Here is a 17,934-nt window from a genome sequence, read left to right as displayed (position 1 = left end):
TGAGCAAATGGCCTTAATAGTATATATAGAGAGGGCACAGAAAATGTCCCAGCATGATGCTGCATTCGCCATTTGTTCTTCTCCCACTTTCACGCTGAGCTGCAGGCTGGCAAAGGTCCCCCCTTTTCTGAACAGAATGGCTGGCACATGAGCAAGGCAGAAGGTGGAGAGTGACCAGGGCCGGCTTTAGGAGCTGCAGGGCCCAATGCAAAACATTTTTGCAGGGAGGCACTTCTGTGGGCCCTGCACCCCGAGGGACATTCCCTACTCACCAGGATGAGCTGCAGTGGCGAGGCATCCAGCAACAGCATCACTGCCACTGCTTGGGAGGTGGGGGAACTTATTTCAAGCAGTCAAGCCTAGGGGCAGGTGGGAGGGGAAGCGGTCAGAGGGTGAGAAGAGCTCTGGATGATTCTGGTGTCAGGTGCCCCATGGCGAGGAGTGGGTCCCAGGCAAGCAGGCGGTGCTAGGCGTGCAGCCAGCGGTGAAGATAACAAGGGTTCACGTCAGGGCCTTCGCCATGGTCTGGGTACCAGGTGGCCTGAATGTGCCCTGCAGGGTGAAAAATGCCTGCGGAGTTTCATCCTGTTTCCTGGTTTTGACTCCTGCGACTTTCCTTCCCAGTGACGATTCCCATCTGAAGCTGCTCCCTGGCCTTGGCTGCCTCTCACTTGTACTTGTGACTCGGACCTGGAGTCCCCTGTGACAAATGACCACTTGCTCTGTTACAGGATTCCTCCCAATGCCCTTTTTTCATTCTCTAGCCCCAGGGCTATGTGACCTGCACCAGTCACCATTAACCTGCCTGAGAGCCCAATCCTATGCATGTCTACTCAGGAGTAAGTTCCATTGCAGTCAATAGGGCTTACTCCCAGGAAAGTGTGGCTAGGATTGGGCTGTGAGCCATCATCACACTTCCACTGTTGTCCAGACATAAAGGAAGATTTTACCTCACTGCAGTTGGCTCAGACCCCCTTACAGTTGGGTGCCCGAGTAGACAGTTTACTATGTTTGACCAAGGGAGGAGCAACAATTCTTCATGTCACCTGTCACTTCCTCGACTAAATGCCCACCAGTGCTTTAAACAATCACCTGTGTTACAAATTAACACCTGCACAGTTGTTGTACTAAGTGTCCGATTTGCTTCATCAAGGTTGGGAGGGGCCCTTGGCTCACAAATACATGCTCAGAATTGGTGCCGTTCTTCCTTTCTCATGCACCGCTGCCTCTTCCTTATGAAAATGTTCAACAAAGTAAGGATTTGCTGAGCAAGATGGTCTGCCTGGGGACCTGCAAATTGCCCCAGTTAAACCCCCTCCAGCTTGGAGGATGTTTGGATATGAATCATGTCCCTTCTTGGTAGATTCAGGCTGGGGAGGCAACACACACTCACTCTTACCTTAAGCTCAGTCTCTGCAACACACACTCTCCCCCACCCCCAATAATTTTTTTTTTAAATTCACCTCTTCTTCCCCCACTTGCAGCTGGAGTTCAGCTCAGGCTTCCTGAAGCAACTAGAAAATGCTCTCCTGGTGCTTTGGAGAGCTGGTCCATTGTACTGGCTCCTCCCTGCTTTTTCATGTTTTTTTTTTAAGCAGAAGAAAGCAACTCTTCCAGCTGCCTCCCCAGAGCTTAATGATGCAGCAGCCCTGCTATTTTTGATTGGCCAGCTGCCCTGCTTTTTTTTGTTTTGTTAGCTAGCTATGAATGCAGCCTAACCTGCTGTCTTCCTGCTGCCTCCCCAGAGACTGATGACACAAGCACTGTCTTTTTTATTACTGAGCAAACAGAGGTAGCTCTCCCTGTGCCCCACCACCTATCAGTTCCACGCAGTCCCTGCTGGCTCACAGCTGAAGATTATCTTGAAAACACAAAGTGATGCTTAGACAGCAGAAAACTTTCCAAGCAGCATCAGGAGAGTTCAAGATTTGCCTAAAGAAGTGGAAAGGTCTTTAGTGCCTAATGGGTGATTAAAATGTGGAAACCACAGAAATGGGAAAGTTCACTTGGATAAACAAGCCATTTTCTGTGGGGATTGATGCACTCCTGTCAAATATTGGGGCTCATGAGGGAGAAAATACTTTTGCTCACATGGTTACTATGTCTATCACCCAATAATCAAAGTACAATGTCATTTCCTTTTCTGCTGTCCAGTCTGTAACATTGGATGCATTTTATTAAGTATATGTGTCAGACTTAAATAAAATTGTTTTTGTTTGGGGGGCATAATGATGACATTAGAAGGGGATCGGGACCAATGTTGCAGCAGAAACTCTGTTCGGTCACGCACCTCAGGGAGCTGTTTGGCAAGGAAATCTCTGCTGGAGGGATGCTCAGGACCTGTCCCATGTTGCCCACCCCATGTTGCCCGAGGCAGAGCTGCAGCTTCCAGAGGAGCCACGGTTGCTACAGCTGCTGCCCACAGCTCAGCGAGAAGAGCATGAATTATCCACCGCATGAATTCACATGGCAGCAAGCAAGCCATGACGGAGAGAAGCTTAAGCAGCCGCCGGAAGACCTCTTGCCCACCTCTCTCGTGCAGGTGACAGTGCTGCGTGTCTGACAAGGCTGCTTCTCTGAACCCATTGTTGTGCCAGGGGTTTTGACAAGGGCTGAACATTCTGGATCCAGCACAGACCTCAGTGCTTTACCCACCTCTCTCCTGTGTTCAGAGCTGGAAAGGAGCAAGACTGCACTGCATCAGCAGCCCCAGTCTGTGGCTAAGCAGTACACTGTCAAATGCAGCTCCTTGCTCATCTCCTCAGAGGTAATTTCCCAGCCTGCCCATTGGACTGGGCATCTTCAGGCCTCCTGTCCCATCCCAAGCCTGACCGTTCAGTCCTCTTTTGACTTTAGCCCCAGCAAGGTAGTGGTTGGTTCCCCCATCCTGCATGCCACATGGCTCCTCCGCCCTTCGTGGAAAAGCAGCTCCTGAGCAAAGCTCTGGCACTCAGGAAAGGCCCAGCAGCACAGTCTTATGAAGGAATCAAGGCTGGCTGCCTTTTCCCATTCGTGCTGGAATCCTGGAGGAAAGAAACCAGAAGGCAGGAGTTTTGCACGAGGAATTCACGTGTGGGGGTGCAAACCAACACATACTCATGGGGGGAGGGATGATCTGGTAGAGATGGCGTACTTGGGCTTGCAAAACATTTTTGACAAAGCATCTCCCCACTGGGGCACTTTCCAGCCACCTGCCTTCTCTGCCATGCCACCTGAGCAACGTCCTGGAAAATGTACTGCAGCTCAGTCCCCAGGAAGGTCAGATGACCCAAAGAGCCAACAGATGCCCGTTTGGTCTCACTGTCAGCCTGGCCAACTGGCCACTCCACTGAAGACTCCTTAAGATTCATCCGAACCTCTGCAGAGCTGCCCACCTGCCTGACTCCGACACTCAGAGTGTGTCTCAATGAGGAAGTCAAAATCAGCAGTGTGCCTCAGTCCCAGAAGCCTTGTCGGTCCGGTCCCTCACCTAGAGGAATGCTATGCTGGCACCTCCCAAAAGGAGGTGGGGGGGGTCCACAGCCAGGGAGGTCAGGTGGGGAGCCCTTGCCTGGTTCCGCAGCTGCCACCACTGCCTCTGCTCTTCGGTCGGATGGAGCCCTGGCCTCTCACGGAGACTCTCCACCTCCATCCCAGAGGGCCTGTTCCCCCTTTCCCTTTGAGCCCCCTCTTTTGCGCAAGGCTCAGCAGCACTTCGCTTGGGAGGACTTCAGTGATGCATGAGGACAGGCCACTTCCTCCAGGGAGCTCTGCGAGGGCAGGTCCTAGATTGACACATTAGCAGAGATGCTGCCTCTTCTTTGGGGAAGTGCCGCTGCGTGGCCCGCCCTGCCTGCCAGCGCACAAGGGCCGTTACTCAGGGTCCAGGAGCTGTGAGAATGATTCTGCAGAGGCCGCTGTGATGACCGCTGTGAGGACCTGGAAAATCAGTGGCTGCCAGACTGCGATCCTCTATTCTATCCTGCAAATGCCTGGAAAACTGCTCTGAACAAGAGTCAGAAGGGATGGTGCCAAATTCCCACCTCTTGGACAGAAGCAGCAGTGCACCCAGATCCGCTATAGGGCTTTTCAGCAGTTGGGGAGTGCAGTGAGGGAACTGTGCTATTTACTCCCCCCCCCCAGCACCTGTGAGACTGCAGGCTCCACAGCCAATGCCTGTGCCCAGCCTGTATGAAGCAGAGTCCATGCACAGGGAGGGCAGAGGGCGGAACCCCATTTTTCCTCCACACACGAAGCCTACACAGTTTCCGGCCTGGTGAAAAGGCAGGCCTTCTTGCTAGTGCTGAGCCAGAGGGCGTTTTCAGGACCGTTGGTGCAAGCTGCAGAAAGCACAGCCCCCCCCCCAGCTGTGCAATGTGAGGAGCAGGTGGCTGTGAGCAAGGCAGAAGCCTCTGTTCCGAATGGGTTGCATGGCATTGCAGTGCCCCACATGCCTGATGTGCTCATGGACTCGGGAATGCCTGGGCAGAGAGCAGGGGGCCAAAGAAAGTGTCCCCAGGCACACCCGAGACTGGGGGCGGTGGACGGTCACTGCAGGTGGTGAGCGCATTGGCCCCCCTCTGACGCCACCCACAACTGGCAAGTCCAAGTTCTGCGTTCATGTTCTCCCGCGTCCCCCCTCCAAGGAGCTCGGGGCAGCGCGCGTGGTCCCTCCTCCCCCGGTTCATCCGCACAACAACCCTGCGAGGCGGCCGAACCGGCACTGGAAGCCGGCTCCTCCCATGCACATTGTGCGTCCCCCAGCAATGGGCAGCCGCCCAGTGGCGGGAGTCACCGTGCACACCACCCGCTTCCGCGCCCGCTCAGGCCGAGGCCTCTCCTTGCCCGCAGAGGCACGGGGGGGGCGCGACCCCCTCGCGGAGGGAGCGCGAGAGGCGGGGATCCCTCTGCAGCTCCTGCCCAGCGGACTCCGCGGAGATCCTCCCAGCGGGACGGGAGGAGGCCGCCCGCCCGCCGAGTGCCGGCCTGGCGCCGGAACGTGCCCTCCACGCCGAAGGGAGCGCCCCGGACCCCCAGTCTCCGCGCGGACTGAACCTGCTCCGCGGTGACGTCAAGCGCCTTCGCGGGGCCGCGCCGGGGAGGGGAGCGCAGCGCAGCGCCGCCTGCCCGCCGCCCGTCTTCGCGGGGACTCCGCCTGCAGGGGCTGCTTCTCCTCGGCCCCGCCAGGCTCGGCGGCGCCTCAAACCCTTGTGGCGGCCGGGCGGGCGCCGCTGCGCAGGGAAGGCGCCCGTCGCTCCCGCTGCCTGGCCAGAGCGCCGTCCTCCCGGCCCGCCGCCCCCTCCTCCCGCACAGCGACTCCCTCCGCCCCGCCCCCGCCCCCCGAAGGAGCGTCTGCAGCTGCATGGCGGAGTAGCGGCAGCGCCGAGCGCGTCCAGGGCCGGTCTTCGCGCCCCCCCCCCCCGAGCGTGCCGCGCTGAGACGATGCCGCCGCCGGGAGCCGGGAGCGGCCGCCTCGGCGGGCACTGAGCGCCGAAGCCCCCCATGTGAGCCGGGACCGGGCCGCCCCCGGCTGCCCGCTCCCCTCCCCTCGGAGGCCGACCGACAGGAGCGCCGCAGCCCCCCCTCCAGGCGCCGTGGAGATGTGGACACTCCGGGCAGGCGGGCTGCGTGGATGCGTCTCGGCCTGGGCGGCTCTGTGCCTCGCCTGCTGCGCGCACAGGTAAGCGGCGGCGCGGCGCCCTCCGCCCTGCCCGCGTGGGGAGGGCTCGCCCGGGTCTGCCGGAGGGCGCGGGGGAGCCTGCTCGGCGGCTGGCATCGCGGAGGCGCCCGACCCTCGGGCGGCGGCAGCCTCGCCGCCCCTGCCGCGGAGGACGAGGCGCAGGGCTCCCCCCGTCCCGGCTGGCTCGGCCCCTGGCGGCCGCTTCCCTAACCCCGAAGAGCGGGTGCGCAGGCAGGGAGGCCGCGGCCTCGCCCCCACGCGCCCCCGGCCCCGAGCAGCCGCTTGCGCGAGGAAGGAGAGGCGTCGGGCCCGGGGGCGCCCCCCTCGCTGGGCCCGGCCCCGCACCGCCCCAGTCCCAGCAGCCCGGGAGCCTCTTCCCGCTCCAGCCGCGAGCCGGCCTCCGGGCGTCCGCACCTGCCGGCCGTGGCGCCCTGGCTGAGGCGGAGCGCCAGGCTCGCCACAGGTGCCCGCCTGGCCCGCAGCCGCCCCGGGGCAGCGCGCCGGCCTCCTTCCAGCCGGCGCGCTGCCTTCCAGGGAGCCTTCGCGGCTCTTCGCGGGCCCGGCCTGCGACCCGCCAGGGGGCGGCGCGAGCCCTCGACCTGCAAGCCCTTTGGCCGCAGAGGGAAGGAGGGCTCCCGCGCAGCGGCCCCAGTGCCGGGCTCGCTCAGCCGCCCCCCCGGCTCTCGCCCTCACGCCCCCCGGGGCGACCCCGGGCAGGCGGGCTTCGCAGCGGACCCTCAGCCGGCTCCGAAGGAGCTGCTTTCCCGCCCTGGCCTGTCCCGGCAGCGAGGCTGCTCTGTGCGGGGGCGCAGCGGAGGAAGGCAGAGGCCCCGCGCGTTCTGCGCAAGGAGGCTGAGCGCGCCTCGCTCGGCAGCAGGATGCGGCTCCGCTGAGAGGCGCCCGCACCGAGGACTGCGCGGAGAGGTGCGCAGGCGCAGAGCGACCTGTGCCTGGCGAGTGTGCAAACAGGCTGCAGGCTGCGAGCAGTGGGGCCGGAGCCAGGCCCTCGGGAGACCCCCTGGCCTGGCAGCGGAGGCCTGTGGGCCTCTGCTGTGCCTGCCGGGCAGGGAGTCACCACCTGAGCTCCTCTGGTGGCTCTGCCGATGCTCGAGGCAGCCTCCTGTGCAACTCAGGCAGACCTCCGAGTGAGTGGGAAAGAGCAGTCCTGGCGCTTCGCTGCACCTCCTGCAAGAGAGGGGTGGAGGGGCGCATGCAGGTCCTGGCTGGAGGCTGGGCGTGTTGTGGGGAGACAACTGGAATGTGTTTGTGAGACCAAGCCTGGGTGTGGGTTCCCCAGACAGAACTGTTGCTCCCCCATAGATTTCCCCACAGCTCCCTCCCCCAGGATCATTCTCCAGGACACAGGCAGGCTCAAAAATCCCCACTGGCTGTCATCATATGCCTCTTAGGATCATGCCCTTCTGTGGAGATGCCAGGGACTGGGTAGGAAACATGTCCGCACTTGACCACAGGGGGCTGTGGGGGGTGTGTGTGTGTGCATGATGGTGACCAGGCCTTGTTGGTCTTCTGTTTTCCAGCCCATCCACTGGGAATATTTCGGTGGTGAAAGAGATTGTGGACAAGCTGCTGAAAGGTTATGATGTCCGCCTCCGGCCTGACTTTGGAGGTATGGCATTCTCATTTTGATACAGTCTCCAGTCAACAGAGAGAAGCCAGATTCCTGCTCTGTTTGATAGGGCTGCTCCTCTGCAGCTTGTGTGAGGCCATCTTTTGGACGTTTCCATGTGTTTCTTCTTACCCCTCTTGTGCTTCCCGCCTTCTGTTGTTTACCCATCCCCCCTTTCTGAGCAACCCTCATCATTTTTTCCTCCATGCCCCATGGACCTAGCATCCCTGCCGTCTTTCTCCCCATTCTTTCTGCCCCGCAATCTGGTGGCCAGATGCTTGGTGCCAGGTCAGATCCAGTCTTCTCTATAGTCCACTCAGGACTGAAAGGTGTATTGCTGGGGAAAGCAGCCACTGTCTGCGCATGGCCTTGAGACACGTCTCAGAACCTCTTAGGTGGTTCTCTTCGCTTCTCTTAGGTGCTTCCTGCACTCAGTTAGCCTACCAGAGTGTTGGCCAGTTGTTCCTCCCCCCACCCACCTTAGGCTGAGCCACTCATGTTTGTGGAGTTATTTCTCGCAAGTGCTGTTGGCATCCTTCAGTCTCGGAAGACTCTGGTATCGCGCTCTGAATGGTGGTTCCGGAACAGAGTGTCCTCTCCAGTGCACGAAGCCTGGGTAAAGTAGGTATGGAGGATAGGCTGTTACCCATGCAGCAAATCCCCCCTCTCCATGTCACTGAAATGGTCCAATGGAAAGGCAGAAGCCAATATGGTTGGTTCCAGCGGCGTCGCAGAGTTGCCAGAACGTGACTATGTTCAGCCATGAACTGCCTCCGGCTCCGGATTTTGCCTGGAGGTTGACTCCTGATGCCTTTTCCATAACTGGATGTAGCCACAAGGCACTGGACGTTTGGGATCAGAGTTGTCCTTCTCTCAGATGAGCTGCCTTCCCAGGCTGAGGAGTCCCACCTACCCGGTGGCTCTTTAGTCACCTCTTTAGTCACCTACTTTAGTCGCCTCTTACGACAAGTACAGCCACACTGAGGGCCTATTCTTATCCCCAGCCCCCAGGGCTCGCAAGTGCTACTGACACAGGATACCACACTCGTTCAGGACTGGCTTGGTGTTTGCTCAGAGGCGATGGAGTTTCTGCTGATCACAAATAGGGCAGCCCAACAATCATCGGAAACAAGAAGGATTCTGACAAATTCAGGTCTGACATGATACTTGTTGATCTCACGCTTCAGGCTTTGACTGGAATGATGTCAGATCCAGAACTTGAGTGTTGTTGGACTCTGTAACACCCACATACAAATACATTTCTGGGGTCTTAAGAGAGGCTTGGGGGGGGGGTGTCAAATAGACACTGAGCAAATGCAGAAAAGATCATTTTCTCCAGTGCAGAGTGAGGATGTGGGAGAGACCAGGAGCTGCTGGCCAGAAAGAAGCACACTGAGAGTTGCCAGGTTTGCTTGCTGTATGTGGAGTGAGAAGCCCTTGCAAGCGGATTGGTGGCTGAAGCGCCTCACAGGACACCGTTTGTGTAGGGCGCCTTCTCATGCTCTGCATGGCTGACATTGCTTGGGAGTTGCACTGGGGACAGTGCTGGTGCCAGATTGCTGGTGAGCCCCCGAAACCCCTTCGCCCCGATGGCACATAAGATGCTGTCACTGCTGTTGAGGGGACGTCACAGTACTTGCTAGTCAGTGCTTCAGGTGCCTGCTAAATGACAGTGTGCACAGATGTGAACTGAGCCCAGGTGTCCTCCCTGTGAGCTACCAATCCAAAGTGCTGGCACTCAAACAGAACAAACACTGTGGAAGTCCCACTACAGCACAAAATACCAAGGCTATTACCCTACCACAGCTAAAATACCCTAGCTGTGAGGTGTGGCAGGTGTTCCTTGTGCTGCCAGCTGCATTTAACTAGGCCTTTCTTGCATAGACTTGCTCTTTCTGCATAAGAACAGCCCCGCTGAATCAGGCCATAGGCCCATCTAGTCCAGCTTCCTGTATCTCACAGCGGCCCACCAAATGCCCCAGGGAGCACACCAGATAACAAGAGACCTCATCCTGGTGCCCTCCCTTGAATCTGACATAGCCCATTTCGGAAATCAGGAGGCTGTACATGCACATCGTGGCTTATAACCAGTAATGGATTTTTCCTCCAGAAACTTGTTCACTCCCCTCTTAAAGGCACCCAGGCCAGATGACGTCACCACATCCTGCGGCAAGGAGTTCCACAGACCGACCACATGCTGAGTAAAGAAATATTTTCTTTTGTCTGTCCTAACCAGCCCAACACTCAATTTTAGTGCATGTCCCCTGGTTCTGGTGTTATGTGAGAGTGTAAAGAGCATCTCCCTATCCACTCTGTCCATCCCCTGCATAATTTTGTATGTCTCAATCATGTCCCCCCTCAGGCGCCTCTTTTCTAGGCTGAAGAGGCCCAAATGCCGCAGCCTTTCCTCATAAGGAAGGTGCCCCAGCCCCGCAGTCATCTTAGTCGCTCTCTTTTGCACCTTTTCCATTGCCACTATGTCCTTTTTGAGATGTGGCAAGCAGAACTGGACACAATACTCCAGGTGTGGCCTGATCATCAATTCGTACAACTGCATTATAATATTAGCCGTTTTGTTCTCAATACCCTTCCTAATGATCCCAAGCATAGAATTGGCCTTCTTCATTGCCGCCGCACATTGAGTCGACACTTTCATCGACCTGTCCACCACCACCCCAAGATCTCTCTCCTGATCTGTCACAGACAGCTCAGAACCCATCAGCCTATATCTAAAGTTTTGATTTTTTGCCCCAATGTGCATGACTTTACACTTACTGACATTGAAGCGCATCTGCCATTTTGCTGCCCATTCTGCCAGTCTGGAGAGATCCTTCTGGAGCTCCTCACAATCACTTCTGGTCTTCACCACTCGGAAAAGTTTGGTGTCATCTGCAAACTTAGCCACTTCACTGCTCACCCCTGTCTCCAGGTCATTTATGAAGAGGTCGAAAAGCACCGGTCCCAGGATGGATCCTTGGAGAGGATGGGATCTGTGGATCTGCATGGGATCTGCATCTCCTCCTCGCCATTCTAGGCAACGCAACTAGGTCCCAGTCTGGGGAATGCTACAGAATATTGGATGAGATTATCTGCAAGGCTCTTGTCACCCCGTGCCAGCCTGCTGCTGGCACCTTAGAATGTGATGGAGGGTAGCACACAGGCCTGCGTGGTCCCAAAGGCCATGATGCTCCTGCCCTACCCAGGGTGTGTGGGGAGGGGGGGAGGTCCAACTGATTCCAAAAGGAGGACAGGCCTGTTGGGGATTGCAGTTCACTTTTTAATTTTGAGACGTCTCGTTAGCTTCAGGTTACGCCAAGTGGCTGAGAAACGCACTTGTGTGATGATAAAGTGGGTGTCAGGATCACCTTCGGACCCCCACCTGCTCCTCCACCTGACCCGCTTTGTTCACGACTTAAAAGCCCCAACCAGCCACTCTTCCCTTTCCGTAGTCGAGCTCTTAGCAGCACTTTTTCCATGACCAAGTAAAATGGTGGTGCTGACCAGTATGACAGAAGACTCCAAAGAACCTTGCAGACAAGTGAAGCGAGGCGGAGACATTCATCAGATGGCCAGCTGTGGGGAGAGTGTGTGCTGAGATGTCTGAGAAGCTGTCCCTGATTACCTGGAGTGTTCTGACCAGTTGAGAAACAAAAACAGAAGCCTTATTAAAAAACTAAAGCCTGAATTCAGCTCTTTAAAAGTGCATCCTATCCAATAACTATCCCTGCAGAAGGCAGTCGAGAGCCAAAGCTGGCAAGCCTCTTGAGGGTGGGTGTTGCACTGACCAGCCCTACTCCCCACCTCTGCTGGGCTAACCTCCAAAGGTGAATGCAGGCAGCACTCAGAAGAGCAGGGCTTCCGGGGATGGTCCAGATGTGCAAGGAGACTCATGAGGAACTTGACACATACAATGGGAGAGGAGAATTGTGAGATTCTGCTTTTTGTTGCCTGTTTATTTCTGAGAGTTTCCTGCAGTTTGGCAGTGAAATAGATTCTCCTGCAGCCCATCTCTGGCCTCGATTCTCTTCAAGAGTGGGTGACTTGCTGGAGCCGGCAAGGCGGCAGCAGTGTCAGGATCGCACCTGGTGCATGGGGGAAGAAAGAGAGTGATTACCACAGGCCTTTGGTGGTGGCGGCAGCCAGACACTGGCCGTGTCAGTGGCAGACCTCCCCTACCCCGCATCCTGAGGCAAAGGTCCACAGTGGTGACCCCCACGGGATGCTGCTGCCCCCCTCGCACAAATCCACCCCCCCTACCTGGAGCGCCCGAAGCCTCGCACAACTCCAGGACGTGTCGGGGAAGCTTCCTGGAGCTTCCCTGACACTTTGAACTGGGCTTCTGGCAAATTGGAAGCATAGTTTCCAACCATGTTGGGCCCCAGAGAGATTCCTTCCGCACGCACAAAATTGATTGATTTTGTAATCAATTTTAGAGCATTTTTATCAAGTGTAATCACTATCATATAGGTGGTAGAGATGTGTTTTATGCCTGTGGCTGTCAGCAGACATAGCTGCAGGAATGGCACCCCCCCCCCCCCCAAAAGAGCACAGCTACTTGAATTAAACTTACAGGAGCCATTTCAGATTTGCTGCTTGTTTGGAGAACTGCAACGAACCTGATGCTGCCAAACTCAAACAAATTAAAACACTGAGAAGATAGCAACTTGAACCAGCAGAATTGAACTAGTGTTGAGTTGCTATGGAAACAAACTGGTTTTAAAGTGCATAAAAACACACCAACACAGCCAAGAGCCATGTGACTGCAGCTCAGTTTCGCTTTCCATAAGGTTCAAGACATTTATCAGCTTGGAGGGAGGGACTTCCTTCTTGAGTATTTTGGGGGCCTGCGTGCACTGGATTGGGACCATTCTGGTGCTGTTGCATTCCTCTTGGCCTGCCCTTTCCAATGCACCAAGGCACAGTCGCTGTCTCATAAACACATTGTGGCTCAGTTTCACTTTCTATATGCAAGGGAGGGCACCAGGATGCAGGTCCCTTGTTGTCTTGTGCGCTCCCTGAGGCATCTGGTGGACCATTGTGAGATACAGGAAGCTGGACTAGATGGACCTATGGCCTGATCCAGTGGGGCTGTTCTTATGTTCCATAGGGCTCCATGCATTTTCCTTGGCAGTTTCTGAGTTTCCACTATAGGAAACAGGATGCTGGGCTAGATGGGCCCCCCTTGGCCCTGATCCAACAGCTGGCTCTTCTTAGGTGCTTTAGTTATGTTCTTATTTGCCACTGGCTGCAAAAAGTGGATTCTGATACCTGGTGGGGCCTGTAGTGGTCCCTTTTGTGTCTTCCTCCTTGGACATCCTGCAGTGGAGATCTTTGGGGGAAGTGTTCATCCTTGGTTGGTTAAAGAGGGCTGTGAAAATCCTTCCCCACACATCACCTTGTGAGGCATTTGAGTGGGTAATTTTCTGTGACTGAGTATCAAGGAGAGGATCCCACCTCTTTTCAGTTTGCAAGGGACAGGACTCCAGTATGCTTCATTAAAGATCCACTAAAGATCTCCTGGACCAACTTTATGCAAACCAGGCATGACTACATGTGCTAAGACGGAACTGTAAACAAATGCTGCCTGCACAGTGTGATTTCTTTATTAACATTTCAAAAAGGAGAGGAAATGCCTTTTTGTGGTCCCTTTGATCAATGCAAGATGTCAAAAAGCTTTCTTGGTAGATGCAACTACAAATATTTCCATGACTTTATGATGGTGTCCTGAGCTGGATAGGAAATGAAGTGTTAACCCAGAAATGAATTTCATTCAGCATCTTTCATTGTGCAGCATATTGGCAAGCAGGAACTTGAGAACTCTCCATCACGGGCTCAGATGGGCAAGTCACTGACCAGGGCCAGTTACCCTAAAAGAGGCTCGCTTGTGGGTCGTTTGCACTGCAGACACACGGTGGACGGACACAGAACCGCTGCCGGCAACATACTTTCCAGGCTTGGTGCTGGAGCTGGGCTTCCATTCTTGGGCTGGTTTGCACCTGGACCCTCAGCATTCACACACTCGTAGGCATGCAAGCACTAAGCATCTTTACTGAGCTGGGGCTAAGATGATGGAGATGCTGTCTTTGGGGCATTCTGTGACACCAGAGCCATGCAGTCCACAGTCCTTCATGTGCCTCTGCGGAGCTCCATCAGTGGCGTCCGGTCGCCCATCCGAAGCAAGGCTGAAGCTAACTCTTCCTTGCTTGTTCAGGCAAAGTGGCAGTTCCACCTCCAGGCCACGCCTCCTGTTGCCTCTTCCTCCTGTTCCTCTTCTTACCTTCTGGGGGAAGCCTCATTGGCATGTAGTGAAAGGGGGTGAGGGGAGCTGTCATTCTTCAAGGTTTGGCTTAAGAGTGCCCAGAATCTCTGGCTTCACCTTTTCTCTAGTGCGCATCCATCCAAAAGCACCGCATGGCCACAAAGGTGTCATGCAGTGAGCAGCCTGTCATTTCACACAGTGCAGCTGTGGAGGTTTTTCTTGAACTTCTGATCACAGACCGCAGAACACTTTGGCTTTTCTTGTCTGTCTGTAACCAAAAGAATAGCCACTCCTTTGGCTTCTGAGTTAGTGGGGGACAGGCTGGCAGTTAGAGACAGTGAACGCAGCAGGCGAAATGGAGCTTCCAGCAACCTGCAAGGGAAGGAATTTGTTTTGCCAGGCACAGTAATCTTGTCCCTTTTGTTGTCTTGGAAGGCATGAAATTCTCCCCCTGGCCAAGCACACAAACCTGGCATTTTATCCACATGTGCAGAGGGAGTAATATTCATAACAACAATGACATGTATGGTCTGGCTGGGCAGCTGGGACTGTTTTTACTGGCCACTTGGTCAAGGGCACTGCTGACAGTGAGGAAGAGTGACCAGGAGGGAGACTGAGGACCATGCTGAGGAATGCAAAGAGGATCCCAAGCAGCCTCAGATGTGGCCAGGAGAGGGGATTCAAGCACCCGACTTCCTCCTTCTGCCTTCCCCTCTCAGGAATCATAGGCAGCTTATCCCTGCAGGCAGATGCCTGCCCTTTACTGAGCTCCTCATGGGCTGCTGGGGAACCTTTATTACGCAAGCAGCTCTGGTCCCCACCCCACCCCACCCCTTCCTGCCCTTGCCCTGGTGTATGTGTTGCTCCCTTCATGGGCCCTGATGCTGAAGGGAGCCTCCTCCCTGTCTGGTTGTCCTACCAGCTCTGCTGGCAGGTCGCTGAGGCAGCGACTGTGGCCACATCGATGGCCCGTTATCTGGTGGGAGTGGGGGTGTCTGCGACCCAAGTGCCTTGCAGAGAACCTGGGAGTGGTTGCTGCATCGGACACCGATCGCGTTAGCTGGTTCGGCTTTCCCCAGCGGTCCCAGCAGTGACTGTGTCGCTGTTCCAAGGGGATGCTGTGCCCAGGCCGCCTGGCGATGGGCCCAGTCAGGCCATGGCAAAGATCACCCACCACCAGGGGCTCCGCTGGATGGCCCGTGAGGGCTGGAGGTGAGGACTGCCCCAGACACCATCATCATCCCTTAGCTATTCTACGTCCTTGGAAATGGCTCAATATGTAGAGAGCACCAGCCACCACCAGGTGGGCTGTGATTAACCTGATGATGATTGTCAGTTGTCATTGGAGCCCTTGGAGCAGTGCTGAGAAGTCTGAAGAAACCCCTGGACATTCTTGGCAAACTGCAGCACTGCAGCTCCAGAAAACAGTGTTGCCTGGAAGATCAAGATCGTGCAATGATGTCTTGGCTGGCTCCTGGACTGCATACTGATCCCAGCCCAGCATAGGTTGTGATGAAGTGGCAGAACAGCAGTGCTTGCTTGTGTCCTGCTTTCAGACCCACTCAGTGGCTACAGATTGGAAACAGCTCTACTGCCTGCTGGCCCAGGGTCTGAGCAGAAGCCCACTGGGATTGGGGCATTGTCCCCTCGCCTGAGTTCGAAGGATGCTCCCCTCCACTGACCCTTCCATGAGGCCAGTGGAGGTGCTTGCCTTATGCAGCAGCCAGGAAGGTGGCACCCATATCCACCCACTTGCTGGCCTTTCCGCCTTCCACTCTCTGAATCAAAATGGGAATGTAGGGGGTGGGGTGGAAGTGAGCATGTAGGGAAGAGAAGCAGGGGGCTTCCACAAGCTACCACTTCAACATTTCCCACTTTCTTTTATTAATATAGGGATGGGGTGCTGGTGCTTACAAGGTAAGAGGGGCAGTCGTTGACTCACTGCTGTAGGAAGCAGGAGGTCTTGAACAGGCTTTGCTTTGACCCATCAGGATGGCAACAGCTCATCTGGAAATGCTAGAGGGCCACCCTTCATGTAACAGGCCAGACCTGGTAACCATGCTTAGAGCCAAAGGGATGTTTCTTCTGCTCAAATGGCAAGCAGGATTTTTTTTAACCTTTCATGCAGTGTTTCCCAAACTGTGGGTTGGGACGCACTGGTGCGTTGTGACCTGATTTCTGGAGGGTCATGAAGTGCTGAGCAGAACCTCGAAAGTAAACGTGGTGGTTTGACTGGTTAAACCGCTGAGTCAATGCAAGGTTGGCAGTTCCAATCCGCATGACAGGGTGAGCTCCTGTTGCTTGTCCCAGCAGTTTGGAAGCATGTAAAAATGTCAATGTAATGTACCATTGTACACTGTACAAGCGTAATGTGCAATTACAATGTAATGTAATGTAAATGTAAAAGTAGATAAATAGGCACCACCTAGGTGGGAACAGTGTTCCTGGGCTTAGGCATCTAGTCATGCCAGCCACAGGACCAGGGAAACTGTCTACAGACAAATGCAGGCTCTTCCGCTTAGAAATGGAGATGAGTCCCCTAGAGTTGCAGGACTAAGCTTAATGGGGGACGGACACCTTTACCTTTAAACTCAGTGATGGTGAGATATGCCATAAGTTATGGCCTCAAGCCTTGAGGGTATTCAAACATCAGATAGCTGCTAATTACCCTGCAAAGAGCTAAGTTCCTGGAGTTTGCAGGGTAGCTGCTCATTGCCCTGCAAAAGAGCTCAGCAGCTATTTTGCAAACTACAGGAGATCTTTGCATAGCAATGTGTGGCTATTTTGCAAACTGCAGGAGCTAATTGTCCTGCATAGAGCTCAGCTTCTGCAGTTTGCAAGGATCTGAGCTCCTTCAGTTTGCAAGTGTGTAAATAATAAAGAGCAGTGTTTCTCTAACTGTGGGTCAGAACTCCTTACTCCTGGGTAAGGGTGTATAGGATTGCAGCTTCGAACTGTTAAAATTTTTCCTGCTTGATGATGTTGCTTCCAGTTATGACATCACTTCTGGTGGGTCCTGACAGATTCTCATCCTAAAAAGTGGGTTCTGGTGCTAAATGTGTGAGAACCACTGAAACAGAGAGATAAATGTATCTTAGTTTATGCCCCTTAATAAATAATTTTTTTAAGCCTCATAAACCTTGGTGGGTCCTGATAGAGTATTGTTTTAAAAAGTGGATCGCGGTGCTAAAAAGTTTGGGAACCTCTGCTCTAATGTGTGCTGTCCACTGGCTTGACCAATCTCTTTCCTGAACCTGTGATGCCTCAAGGCTCCGCAGTAGGGGCAGGTGATTGTCACCTGGTTGGGAGATCTGTGACCCAGGTTATGGGATTGTTGGCCTATGGAGCTGGTCCACTCCCCCTGCAAGAGCAAAGTCACAGACTTCTGGACCTGTCTTTGCACTTGGAAGTGCAGGGGTCAGCCACAGACCAGGGTACTTTTACCCAGCTTAGGGCCCAATCCTATCCAACTCTCTAGCACCGATGCAGCCGCAATTCAGCCCAGAAGTAAGGGAACAAACATTCTCTTACCTTGAGCAGGTCTCCAGGATGACCCCAGCACCACACAATGCAGCATGCACCTTGTTGGCATGGCTGCATCGGCACTGGAAAGTTGGATAGGATTGGGCCCTTAAGACCATTCTGGGCCATTCCGGCCTGACCATGGTTGGCCATTCATTGGCTACAGTTTATTTGGAGATCTGCAACACACTCTGCTTGGGGCTGCCTTTGAGAGCTATCCAGATAGTCCTCGAGGGCAGCTCCAAAAGGTACCACAATGCCACAAAATTTTCCAGAAACTTCAGCTCCAGGGGTGGCTGCTGCTTGAATGCTGACTGGTTCAAGGCGTGGCGATCCCATCACACCCACAGCAGTTGAACGATGGCCTCTCCCCACATGAGCCTCCCACCCACCTGAGATAATCTGGGAGGCTCTTCTGTGCTTCCCTTGCTCCAGAAGGACAGCTGGTGGTGACGTGGGGAAAGGCCCATTCTGTGATTCTGTGGCAGTGCCAGGTTGTGGCGTTCTGTTTCCCAGGAGACCAGGTCAGCCCTGTCCCTGTTTCATTTTCAGTGCTAGCTGAAGACTTTTCTATCCCATTTGATCTTTGGCTTGTAATGTGATGTGGCTGGTGTTTGCTTTCTTTTTATTTTTTCATTTTGTGGTCAGTATTCTCACCAATTGTCAGAATCTTCCTATGGACTTCACATTCCTCAAATTTAGTCTTTCCTGATGTTTCACCCTTAACTATGAAGGAACTAAAATGCTACCTAACACCTAAAATTTCCAGAAGCAAAGACGTAAATGCTCCAAACATATGCAGATAGTAGGTCTAGAAGAGAAATTTCCCCAGCCAAAGTTCAAAAAGTCCCTGAGCCTGGGCAATTC

General features: G+C 54.7%; 1 protein-coding gene across 2 annotated transcripts in view; it reads left to right on the top strand.

Moving 5' to 3' along the window:
- The first annotated feature begins 5,579 nt into the window (after positions 1-5,579).
- Positions 5,580-17,934, top strand: part of LOC136663243 (gamma-aminobutyric acid receptor subunit beta-4) — a 65,435-nt gene continuing 53,080 nt past the window's right edge. For both annotated transcript variants that reach the window (XM_066640233.1, XM_066640232.1), the window contains exons 1-2: positions 5,580-5,659; positions 7,198-7,286. In XM_066640233.1, coding sequence (XP_066496330.1) covers positions 5,580-5,659; positions 7,198-7,286 — 169 coding nt within the window. The remainder of the gene's footprint in view (positions 5,660-7,197; positions 7,287-17,934) is intronic.

The sequence above is a fragment of the Tiliqua scincoides genome, chromosome 12 (assembly GCF_035046505.1).
Source record: "Tiliqua scincoides isolate rTilSci1 chromosome 12, rTilSci1.hap2, whole genome shotgun sequence".
Lineage (NCBI taxonomy): Eukaryota > Metazoa > Chordata > Lepidosauria > Squamata > Scincidae > Tiliqua > Tiliqua scincoides.
The sequence above is the reverse complement of the archived record's forward strand: the minus strand, read 5'-3'. Positions and strand labels throughout refer to the sequence as shown.